Source organism: Dermacentor variabilis, chromosome 3, assembly GCF_050947875.1.
Source record: "Dermacentor variabilis isolate Ectoservices chromosome 3, ASM5094787v1, whole genome shotgun sequence".
NCBI classification, from domain to species: domain Eukaryota; kingdom Metazoa; phylum Arthropoda; class Arachnida; order Ixodida; family Ixodidae; genus Dermacentor; species Dermacentor variabilis.
Window position 1 is genome coordinate 138286185 of NC_134570.1, and position 12836 is coordinate 138299020.

The following is a 12836-nucleotide window of genomic DNA, read 5'->3' on the forward strand; positions in this document are numbered from 1 at the left end:
AGATTCCCACCGAGGACTGAACTTCACCGATTAGCATGAGCTACAGCTTGGCGCCGTCGAATCAAGCAGCGCACATGGACGCTGCAGAAAAGATGCTAGCGGCGCGATCCGTTCCAGCTCAGCCACGTCAAGCTCATACGCGGGCTGAATGGGCAATCCTACCCATCCTATCAATTCAGCTTTGATTCATTCGTCATTGGCGCAGTTTCTCTTTCTAGAGAGTTGCTTGAATTTTCACTATCCCTTGGATTAAAACAAATTGTATCTAACCCTACTAGAGAGTCCTCCATACTAGATTTGATTTTCCTAAATGCACCGCTCTTTGCAAGTGGCTTTGAGTGTGAGATTACGGACGGTATTTCCGGTCACAAAGCTGTTATTGCTACTATTAATCTTTCAGTTTCAAGGCGCCGCTATGAATGTACCAGTTCTTACGATTATAATCATGCAAATGATACGTCCATACTTGAAACATTAAGCATTTCATTCGACAGATTCTCCCGGTTATGCACTGCCAGTGATATCAGTGCTATAGTATCCCATTTTGAAAACATTGCTCATACTTGCATAGAGCGCTATGTGCCATTAAAAACAAAAAGAAAAATCTTGACCTTCCTTGGATGACAAGGGAAATACTGCATTTGAAGCGTCGAGTAGCCAGAGCACGTCGGAAGTGCCACATGAATGCCGAAACAAATGACCAGTTGCGCTTTATGAAGGAAGAACTCCGTTAAAAAATTGACGCAGCTAAGAACTTTTATTATCAGTTCACTCTACCTAATTTAATTAAAAATAACCCACGAAAATTTTGGAGCTGAATTTCGCCAATGAAAAACACCACCCAGACATTTCTATTAGATGATTCCGAAATAAGTGATCCTGGACCTATTGCTAAAGCGTTCAATGAATATTTTCAATCTGTATTCACACAGGGCAATGGCGTAATTCCTCCCTACTCCACGACAACTAACATGTCCTGTGCAATTAACAATGTTACAATATGTAAGCAAGGAGTCCTGAACCTTATTTTAAATCTTGACAACAAAAAAGGCTGCAGTCCAGACAATGTCAACAATGTGTTCCTTCAACGTTATGCGCTTTGGACGTGTCAATACCTCACATTGATTTTTGAGAAATCAGTATCTACTTGTACAGTTCCTTTTTCATGGAAACGGGCTATAGTCATTCCATTGTTCAAATCTGGGCAGAAACAACCTCTTCTAAATTATAGACCCATTTATTTAACTTCTCATGCATGCAAACTCCTTGAACACATAATTTATAAACACATTATCACTTTTCTCGAGTCTAATAACATTTTATGCAGCGCTCAGCATGGATTTCGTAGTGATTTTAGCACAGTGACTCAATTAACAGAATTTACACATGACATCAGTTTTGCTCTTGATTTAGGTCATCAAGTAGATGCGCTCTTCATTGATTTCTCCAAAGCATTTGTTACTGTACCACATCCTAAACTATTACATAAACTAAGCCTTATCCTTAATAACCCTCTTCTCGTTGACTGAATCCGTAGTTTTCTTTATGATCATTCACAGTATGTTTCTTTTAATTCATTCAACTCTCCTGACGCATCAGTATCTTCCGGTGTGCCCCAATGTTCTATTTTAGGGCCATTGCTTTTTTTGCTTTATATTAACGACATTCCAAGCTCTGTTTCAGTAAAAATTCGGCTTTACGCTGACGACTGCGTTCTCTACAATGTCATTTCTTCACCTAACGATCATAACACTCTGAATCAATCTTTTATAAGTTCTTGTGAATGGTGCGAACTCTGGCAAATGAACATTAACTTCAAAAAAACAGTCGGCATGTCCTTTCACAAGCTTGCTCATTGTTCATATTTCAATTACTCTTATAAATCCACTTTTCTGCAGCGCGCATGTGAATATAAGTATTTAGGCCTCCTTTTCACTCCGAGATTATCCTGGTCAGAACATATTCTAAAAACTTGCAACAAAGGACTAAAAAAACTTGGTTACCTAACCCGAACTCTACGTGCTGCACCCAAAGAAACTAAACTCATTACATACAAAACACTTGTAAGACCTATTCTTGAATATGCGGCTACCATATGGAACCCTTACAAAATTTCGGACATCTACAAAATTGAATCTGTTCAGAAAAAGGCGGTTCGCTTCATACACCACCGTTATGACAGAATGTTTTCACCGTCATCTCATCTGAATATGCTCTGTTTAACCCCTCTTTCCCATCGTCGTCACATTAATTCTCTGAAACTTCTGCACTCTCTATTTTACTCTCCACATTGTGCGTCCCCTAACACATATCCGACCCGTGCAAAGCCCCTAATCACGAGAAACAGCGATAACTTAAATTTATCCGTCTTTTTTGCTCGCACCAACACTTTTAAATACAGTTTTTTTCCTCGGATAATTGAACTCTGGAATGACCTGCCTGGTTCCATCCGTTGTTTACCACATAGAGAATTTGGGGATGCCATTGAGTGCTCCCCTTATTCATGTTACTCACATATGCTTCTTTTGTATGGTGATTTTCTTTCTCACATTGTGTGTTCACCCACTACTGCAATAGCCCTTCCGGGCTGCAGTATTTGTAAATAAATAAAATAGATAAATTGGGATTGATCTGTCGAAGAAACACTAGGGCGATGAGGCACGCTGTAGCACGCTGACCACGAGACACGCCATCTATACAGTTGGGGCGACAGATTTCGTTTCGACTATCTGACGTAATCCAACATGCTTTGAAGTTTGAGCACGCGAACGTTCTTGCGTCTGCCTCTATCGAATTTCGGTCTTCGCCGCAGCCGGGAATCATACCCTCGACCTCGTTTTCAGCAGCGAACTTCCATAGCTACGAAGCCGTGTGCGGTGAATCTAACTTTTCTCTTTCAATTGTAACTGTATTCAAAACGAGGTTGGTGCCTATATGTGGCTCCGCCTACTCCTATATTCTGACATGTTAGTTGTGATCGTAATGCTCAGAGCAAAAGCCATTTAAGAAAATACACACAAAGGAATATTCGCGTACACAAATTCGCGCACCTGTGCTTCTCTTGTTACTCCTCAACTTCCCTACATTGGGTCGCGAAAGCAATTATATTAAGTACACAGAGAGAGAAAGAGAGAGAAAGAGAAGTCATATGGAAAAGGGCAGGGAGGTTACCCATGCTGAAATCTAGTGAAGTAAGGCAGCTAATTACGATACGACCGGGAACTTCACCGTGCGTGTCTTATTGTGCGTGAAAGATGATGAACCACGCTGCGAACTGTCGACCAGTTTCATTAGCTTCGACATCTTGCAAAATAATGAAACATATAATGAGCAACTACATCCTTGAATTTCTTGATGAACACAACTTCCTAACTATATATCAGCACGGATTCAGAAATGTTTTGCAACCCTGCACTGTTGAAATCGTACAGGCTTTTTTCTAGAGCTCGAAGCAATAGGACGAGACGCGTGCACATACACACTAGAGAGATTATTGAAGCCCATGAAATCCACAAATTCAAAGAGAAATGCGTAAGCGGTGCCCTCAATAGCTCTCTAAGAAAATGAACTGTGTTTTCTTGAAGATAAATAGGGAACCCGTGCACGGCTGCTCATGTGCCACTGTAGCCCTGTACTTAGGTACTGTCGTTCCCGCCAGTTTTGTACATCTTTGTGCATTTTCATTTGAGATTGGTTGCCACCGTATTTAGGCAGTGGAAATCACCTCAATAAAACCATTTGTAAGTTCAGCGCTGTGTATGTGCACTCGTCTGCTCCTTGTCCCTTGCGCTGTGGAAAAAAGGATGTCACACCAACTTGCCCAAGCTTCCACAAAACCGTACACGATTTTGCGAAATCTGTTCACCATGGCAAACGAAGAGATGCTATATTTATTAATTCCTCCAAAACCTCTGACAAGGTATCGCACAAAAAATTAGTGCTTCAAACTAGACAAGGTAGTTAACAATAAAATGTTTATGCGTTGCTTTTCTTCAAACCCAACTAAAAGGGAACAATTTGTTTCTTTCCGCGATTGTTTGTTGTTTGTTCCAAACATGTGAAGGTTCATTCTGGTGTTCCCCAAGGCTCAGTACTTGGTCCTTTGTTGTTTCTTTTGTGTATTAATGATATTGTGACACAAATTCCGGCTAAGGTCAAGCTTCATGCAGATGGCTGTGTTTTACACCCTGAAGTTCATAGTACATCCGATCACTTGCTGTTAATTCAGGCATTTCATAAGATATCCTCCTAGTGCGAAAAATGCCAAATAGTGAACTTTGATAAAACTGTCTCTATGAAGATTACTCATAAGAAAATTCCTCTGCATGCTAGGTGCAACATTAAAGATGTATTTATTTCTAAAATAACTAATCATACCTACCTGGGGCTTTATACATCGAGTGATCTGAGCTGGAACAAGTCCGCCTTTTAGCTTGCAAATCAATTGTATTACCAATCAGAGATTACGCCACGATCATATCGGATCCTTTTACTAAATGCAATATTACCAACTATAAAAGTGCAAAGGCGAGTGGCGCGTTTTATATATGACACTTTTTCAAGGACTTCAGTTACGCACCTTTTAAACAGAGCTCGACTTGCGCCTTTATCTTTAAGATAACGTTGTTCAAGGCTTATGCCATAGTACCATATGCCATACCATATGCCATTATGCCATAGTACTTATGCCAATAGATTAATGGTCATTATAAAATTTACATAGATATCTTTTTTTTTCTTTTTCCTCGGTATACCCCACTAGGCAGAAACACGACCTTACTATAACCCCTTTTCGCACATGCAATAATTGCTTTAATTATTCATTCTTACCTCGCCCCATGGTCGACTGGAATAACCTAATTATTGCTATTGTTTTTCAGCACCCTCGTTGTCATCGTTTTCCTCACATTTAGAACATGAACTTGCTAAATAAATTGTGTTGAAGTGAACTGTACCTACTTGTATCCTATTGTCATTAGTTTTCTCTGAACAAAGGTGTTATATACTCCCAAACGGACCCCGCATAACCTAAACCTTTATGCATTTACTATATCGATATTTCTTGCGCCCTTGATAGCTTTTATCTATCGTACCTATTGTACAACCTGTATCTATTATATGTTCATGCATACGTCATTTATTTCTTTGTAATTATATCATTATCTAACCCCCTGGTAAAATCACCGAAAGGTGATGGCAGTATGTCTTAATAAACAAATAAAATCTATAGGTATGATGACAACTTGTGGCTCTTGAAACGTTGTCATCAAAAGCAAATAAGTAATTTTCCTCCTTTATGTCCATTTTATTAACACAACAGATAACAAAGAAACAGACGCGCTCGAGTTTGGTTTCCCAGAAATTAGTGTCCCACCGTAACCATTCCATCTGTTGTTTGGCATTAGTAGCTTGTCCCAAGTAGAGCATTAACGCTATAACTTGTACATCTCGCAACACCGAGTCATACATGCATGTCAGTGATCTATCCACTAGGAATGCCATTGCCACTTGTTCCGATGCCTGGGATACTTCCGAGCCCACCAGTTCCTGTACCAGTAGCAGCGCCACCCGTACCAGACGAACCACCGCTTCCAATCGTTCCCGAGCCAGTCATCGTTCCTGTGTTTCCACTGCCACCGAGACCAGGAATTCCCGCTGTTCCAGAGCTCCCCGTACCCGAAAGGCTTCCGTCAGCGCCCGTTCCAAGCCAGGAGCCAATCCCCCCTGTTCCACTGCTGCCTCCGCCTGGTGAGCTGCCACTACCACCCGTGCCAGAACCTGATGACCCTTCTTGGCCAAATATGGACTCTATTGCATGCAGGATTCCAGCCGCACTTGTTCCCAGGCTCTTCATTGTTCCTGCAAGGCACCGACGAAAGAGCATACTGTGTATGATTCGAAATAAGACCAGAACTACACATTGGTCTCACAGAAACCTCATCTCTCTAACGTGAACTATAAAATAAGACACCGCCATAGCCACTCAGAACTCGATGCGATGTATGCAAAGAGTACCGCTCCGCATTAACTCGGTGCGACGGGGAATCCGGCTCAAGAGATTTCGCGGAGGCTCCTGTTGCGGCAGCACCGCCGAAAATACGCCGCAGGTACTGTTGCGCGTGACTAAAGGCGCTGCATGCACTTTCGCTTTTCAGTGTAATAAATTTTCTTTTTCCCAAAGGTTCTAGAAGACAGGCTAAAAGTGATACTGTTAGCATATCTTGATCGACGCTACCTTGAGAACCGAATGGCAAAGCAGCTGACTGTATCAAACATAGCTGGCATTACAAAATGAGAACACAATTTTATGCAAATTGATTGATTGATTGATTGATTGATTGATTGATTGATTGATTGATTGATTGATTGATTGATTGATTGATTGCATTTAACACCTGAGAGTACACATCATCTATCGGAGGCGCTGTAGTCGAAGTCTCGGGAATAAATTTTACCATATTGTTTTGTGACGTTCACCCTAAACAGTATGCGCGGGCTTTGTTATCTACACCCCACTCGAATGCTGCTGCCTCGGATTCAAATCTAACCTGCCACGTCACTCCCACGAGCAGAGCATTATAGCTACTCAGCCACCGTAACGGGACATCATGCACAATTGACAACCCGACTCGGCTCAATTCAAACCAGGGTAAACTACTCGGATGGCTCAGTGACTAAGGGTGACAACGGGCACATCCCGTAAGACAGCGACCAGACAACGCGAAAGTGTAGCCCTCCTTTCCCACGGGGTGCCCATTATTGCTTCCAATAACTGACTGGTTGAAGCCTTTAGACTTGTCGCTCTTTGATTTAGGCTGTTGAGAACGAGGTCACGGGTTCATTACCGGAACATGGCTTCGATCGAGGACAGAGTGCATGAATTGTCTCGTGCTTAATAAAGATTCACTTCGAAGCCTAAACTACTTCGGAGTTACCCATCCTTAGATCCCACTCAACACCTATGGTACGGTAAATGAAAAGAAGAATAAAAATTAGTTCGAGACTGCCCTTACCACACGAAAAGCACAGGATGGCTATAAATATTATGGTCTTCAGGCTCTGATTGGGTTTACACGTCGTCATGATGAACACCTTATTGGATGTTCTTCACTTATCTGGAACAAAAGCAAGAGAAAGCATCAAAATCTCTCCCCGCACATCTTACGTCGTATCACACTTTACTACGTCGGTTATGTTGAAAATGCACTTTATAAATGAATCACTGAATACGTTGTCACTAAGCGAAGGAATTAACAATAGAAAATGGCGCAGTTCAATACCCGGACAAATTTTCATGATGCAGTATTACGCAATGTTCAAGTTTTAAAAAATTACGATCCAGAATGGAACCGCTGTGGTTCAGACAGCAGAAAAATAGGCAGTGATGTCATGAGCGCTTTCGTGACCCGAACGTTGACAAATAAAAGTACACAGTAAACTAAGCAGTGCGCTTGCATTCTTTTCTGGTACCTTCCTCCTGCCGATTTATGCAAAAAAATAACTGCCAACTGTACTGTTTAATAACACGTCAAATTTCCACTGGATCGTTTGCATAATTTTAAGTACTGGCAATAAAAAAAGAAAAGTACCACCAGCAGAGCAGTCCGGATAAAACCGCCAGCGAAGTAGCCGCTAAGTAACCGTTCTGACACAAAAACAGTGGTTACTAAGCAAACGAAATTTGGTATAATGTTACGATTGATTCCGCTATATTTTACTCTCATCAGTGGCGCTCTCTACTAGCCGATCCTGGTGATAAAGTAGATTGAGTGCCACTCGTACCATCGACGAAATATGAAAAGGAGAACAGTGAGAATACTGCTCTCATATTGCACCCATCTAAGGTTTTATTGGTATGCGGCGGCTATGACTGACAAATTAAGGCGAGTGTCATGATGTAACCTGCGTTTCGTTGCAACAACTTTAAAAGGTTTTGCACTTAGCACTGTAAAGCATTTATAGCGCTGTGTAACTGCGCATTCTCAATTTGCCTCAATTCTACATAATACGCTTCTAGGTTAAGATTATGTTGAAAGAAGAAAATCGCTTGTTTTTTTCCACATGCTCGACATTAGCCCGTCACATCATCAGTCCATGTGGTTTCCCGAAAGACACGATATAATTAATGTATACATACCAAGGGAGTCGAACCTACAAAGGTACCAACCAACACGAGACGACCAAATGTTGCTGGTGTTTCAACAAATTTCCGACTTTTTATACGCCATCAAACGGATGCGATAATTATTCGTCACGTGGAACTTACGTCACGTGCAACTTACCAAGGTGGCGGCGGCCACCTTGTGAACGAGGCTGGAAAACACGGTAACAAAAACAACGAGAGTCGTCTGCTCTTCCAGCTGCGTGTGTTATACTACCATTTGCGTTTCCCGTTGAAAACACATCGGAGAGAGAGAGAGCGATAGAGTTAAATAAAATATGAAGATCTCAGTCCCCATGAACGCAAGGAATAATACTTCAGGTGCACGCCATTGAGATATCATGAAAAAAGAACTGGTATAAAAATTACAATAACTATTCGGGGAACCGGCGAGTCAAATTGTTATACATACGCTAGAATGCCGAAGTGTAGCTACAGTCCTGACGGGATAATTAGTGCGCTAGTGCAGCGCAACACACATTACTTTTCCACAGGTGACATGGAAGCCGCGCAATAGAACCGCAAGCATTAATGAACTCTGTGCAATTTTCGCATACATAACTCATCTGCTACAATTTAGTGGGCTGAGAATTTAACTTTCCCGCGCAGGATTATCAGCTAATAGGATAGGATTCTCAGCTAATAGCTAAAAGGAAACACGGATGACCGTCAGAACTGCGTCGAAGTAATCACTACAAACTCCGCGTTGCTAATTTTAGATTATTGCTTTTACGAAATATTTAGTTTGCCTTGAATAGTACAACAATACTCTTCCCTTCTTAATTCGTCTTGATCTATTATCGTCGTGTTCAGAGCCAAGTTTGCATGGCGTGCTTGGTAGATGCCGGGCATTCTTTACTTCAAACAAAACGGTGCTCACGGACACAGTGCAAACAAGGCGGCGACGGAAACGCAGTTAAAAGACCACTGTTTATTGCAAATTCGAAATGATTCGCGAATAGGTTAGGCATATATAGTCTGAAGTCCTCGTTTTTTGACAAACAGAAGTTGGCCAAGCTGTCCGGTTCTATGGTATACACACGATTCTGGAGTGTACGATAACAAGAGAAGCAACACAAGTGCTTCCGTGAAATAATACAGAAAGAGTGAGATGTTTTCACAGCCGAAATACCGCCATTTCAACTCTGTTTCTGCCGCACCAGAACCCCCCCCCCCCCCCCATGCGACACTATATTCTATTACTAAGGTTGCAGACAGGCATGCGTACGCATGTACGTTTATACTTGCCGTGTATGAAAGAGCGCATAGGTGTGTTCGTCCCAGCTGTAGCCGAGGAAATGCCAAGAATACAAAGGATGCCACTCACAGGAAATGTGTATACATACGCCAGTGAATCATAGCCTGTGAATTTCCTTCTCCTTCCTCAGTTTTGGTTTTCACATCCCAGCCTTTGTTTTTCTGAGGTTCTGCCATGTCATGAGCACTGGAGTGACCATGGTGATCATGATGGTCACACACTGGAGTACGCATGCGCAATTTGACACCCTCGTATAATACGCCTTTTCAATCCGCTAAACGCTGTTCAAAACCATGCAATGAGATGCATCTTTGGAAACTGCTACTATTACTGCAGCGTTACAAAACTCAATTATAAGACCAGCATCATCATCTTCTCATCTTGCGATGAAATGGCAAGTCCTTGCCTCTTCCGCATGTTTAACACTCCTATTTATGCCTTTCTGTCATTTCGCCGGCTCATCGTATGTCAAGCTACATCAGCCATCGACACGTGGTCTACCCTCTTCCCGTTCGGACATCGGCGCACCTATCGTCATTCTTCGCCGAGGCATCAAAGGACTAGGATGACCTGCCCCCTGCAGCAGTGGTCCTGTCCAAACCATCTAGTTTCACTGTTTTGCTATTGAAATGATCCGCTCACATGAAGCCCACCCCTGAGGTGGCTTCCTTTTATTGAGAGCCGTTCAGTTGTTCGAAATAAAATGAGGTAGATACAAACGATACAACTCTTGTCAAACACTAGCTCTGCTTCTTATGATGATATTGACTGTTCGTGTCTGGGCGCGTAACCACAACGTGTCCAGTGCCACCGAACTGTGTAACCTCTTCTGCATGCCTGTGTGACATGCAGCTGGAGGAGGAGGATGAAAAGGAAGGAAGGAAAGGTAAGGAGGTAAGCCAGACGCACGTCCGGTTTGCTACCCTACACGTGGGAAAGGAAAGGCTTCCAAAAATGTACAGATATTTTTTGGAAGCGCGCAGGTGAATGGCGCAGGTGTAGCATACTTTTGTGGACAGAGCGTATTTTTCATTCTTGGCCTCATTAACTATATTAAGCAGATGTAATGAATAGAATCTGAGAGGCAAGTTGGCGTCCGCCCAAGCGTCGTCTTTTTAACTGAGACACATGCTTCGGACGGTAATGGCTCTTGAGCACAGATCTGCATAGTTCCTCAGGTACAAGATAGATATAGGTGAAAACGCTTCGTGCGAGTTCAACAATATATTTGGAAACTGCAAAATTGCCGCTTCTTCGGGGTTTGATTTTTTTTTTTTTTGAGAAAGAACGTTGTCAATACTTCTACTGTAACGCTTTCCGATATATACGAGTATATTCGCTAATTGTTTATATTGCACTGCGTTAATCCACAGCTTTCTTAAATTAATGGAATTGACATATTCTTCTAAGACGCCTTGCCATACCTACATGAAACTGCGCATTCCGCTTGACACCAATAGATATCATTGTTGCTTCGTCGATGATGAAACTCTTGTCTAATTTCTAATAGCGTGGCCAGAACGTCTCGATCTTCCCTATTAATCCATGAAATGAGCAGCCAGCGCCCCAGTCATTCCTCGTATGAGCTTTTCTAGAATTTACTTTCAGTTGTAACTCAATACTTGCACTTTGCCACCCTAATTTCAACTAACTGGATCGTTTTACTATCAGACAACTTCATCTAAAATTTTGCTTCCACACTACCGCTCGGGCCATGACACTGCGAGAGAAATGGTCCAGATACCTGTCTCGAGAGAAGAGCCGGCGACACTGGTACCTGCACACGCTTGGCGTTTACAGCGATCTCTCAACAGATGCATGGCATCAGTATGGAGCCGTATATAAAATATATCTTGTGACTTTTATATGCCACGAGGTCTCAATAGGCAAAACTAAGCATGCCTTCACCGCATCAAATTCAGCGTGGCTTGCGCGAACTATTTCAAGTGCAAGATTCAACTGACCGATTCGCCTATGTGATCTGAATGTAACACTCCTAAAGCCCGGCAACATGTTCTGTGCAGCTGCGGCCGCTACGCGTCACAGCGACAGTCATTGAAGGCGACACTGCACCTGAAATATTACTCTAACTTGGAACTTGGCCAGTTACGGTCCCAAAAGAGAAGGCCCTCAAAATAAAGGGAAAAAACTGTTCTTTTATTCATTCAAGTGCACACGTAAACATTTTAGAACGTCCAGCTCCTCCACAACACATTTATAACGCATCATTCAACACATCATTCATTCCCACTGCAAAAGATGTCGACACAGTGCCATATACGCCTCCGAGTTTCTCGCCTCATTGCGCCTGCGAGCATCAGCGCGTTCTTATCGAATACCTGTCTCTAAAGACATCAGAACTTGCTCATATCAGCAGATGAACAAAGAACAATTAAGCGAAAGGCCGCAATCATCAGACGAAATGAGGTTTACGTTCCCGTATTTAACCGTCCGCAGACGTCCGTTCGTCGCCCCGCAGTACCTGTAGTCAGTCAAAGGCCATGCATGCATAGAGCACACGAGCGGCAGACGTGTTTAGAAATGGTTGGACATTAACTCGTAACTCCCCCGGCACTCCCAACACGTTGATCCTAGATGGCAATGCGCAGTGCACTAGCGCGATTATTTGTTAAGAACGCCCTTTTTGAAACTGTTGCCATGGTACGTGTCATGAGCAGCAAATCCCTACCGTTTCAATAATTATATGTGAGGTCCTCAATCGCTGGAAGTCACTGTGGTGCTACTATTGCTGAAAGCTGGGCGAGTGTGTTACTGGCATTGTGAAGCATCGTTAGAATGCTTGGCTAAATGCGGACACCTTAGCACAATGTGGGTGCTGGACGTCAACCGGCTTGACTACACAAATGATTGCGTGCATCAAAGGCTCACATTCGCGGCAAAATTCCAGCGCACATCACATATCACTCAAATCGCCCACATGCATGTGCGCACCACGGATGCATCAGAGGATTCGTGGATGCGCATCAGAGGGTGCGCCCGCGATGGGCGATTTGAGTGAAGTGTCACGTGTACTCGTGCTCTTACACAATAGGAAGTGCGCAAGTGGCTCAAGAGTCGCAGCTTAACTGAATGTGTTAGATTCATGTTGTCTGGCTGCCGCATAACTGCGTGCGAACGTGAAACCTCGCCGCTTGTTGCGCACTGTCTTTATACTACTTTGTTCTTTTTTTCTACGCTGTAAAATAAAATAAAGAAAGGCCGTGGCGTAGTGTACGGACTACTCAGCTTATATATTCCCGATGACTGCTTCGATACCATATACATATATTACTGTTCTTTCTTTTGCTTTAGCTCAGTCATGCCGCACCTGAAGCAAATTGTGACTGACGAACCAAACAACAGCATTTTAAACCCCGCACAATAGCGTGTCAGCTTCCGGTAGCATAGTCACCATTG

At 42.8% G+C, this 12836-nt stretch overlaps 1 protein-coding gene across 2 annotated transcripts; it reads right to left on the bottom strand.

Annotated features, from left to right (window-relative positions):
• Nucleotides 1-5281: 5281 nt before the first annotated feature.
• On the bottom strand, nucleotides 5282-9427 carry LOC142576311 (uncharacterized). Of its 2 annotated transcripts, none has more exons than XM_075686389.1 (3): nucleotides 9410-9427; nucleotides 7014-7115; nucleotides 5282-5859 (listed from the first exon to the last, which is right to left on the bottom strand). In XM_075686389.1, the coding sequence occupies exons 2-3, from the start codon at nucleotides 7081-7083 to the stop codon at nucleotides 5483-5485; spliced, it is 447 nt and encodes a 148-aa protein (XP_075542504.1). In that variant the 5' UTR covers nucleotides 7084-7115; nucleotides 9410-9427; the 3' UTR covers nucleotides 5282-5482. The 2 variants fall into 2 exon arrangements, with proteins under 2 accessions (XP_075542504.1, XP_075542503.1); XM_075686388.1 differs by lacking the exon at nucleotides 9410-9427 and adding an exon at nucleotides 8138-8246.
• Nucleotides 9428-12836: the final 3409 nt, after the last annotated feature.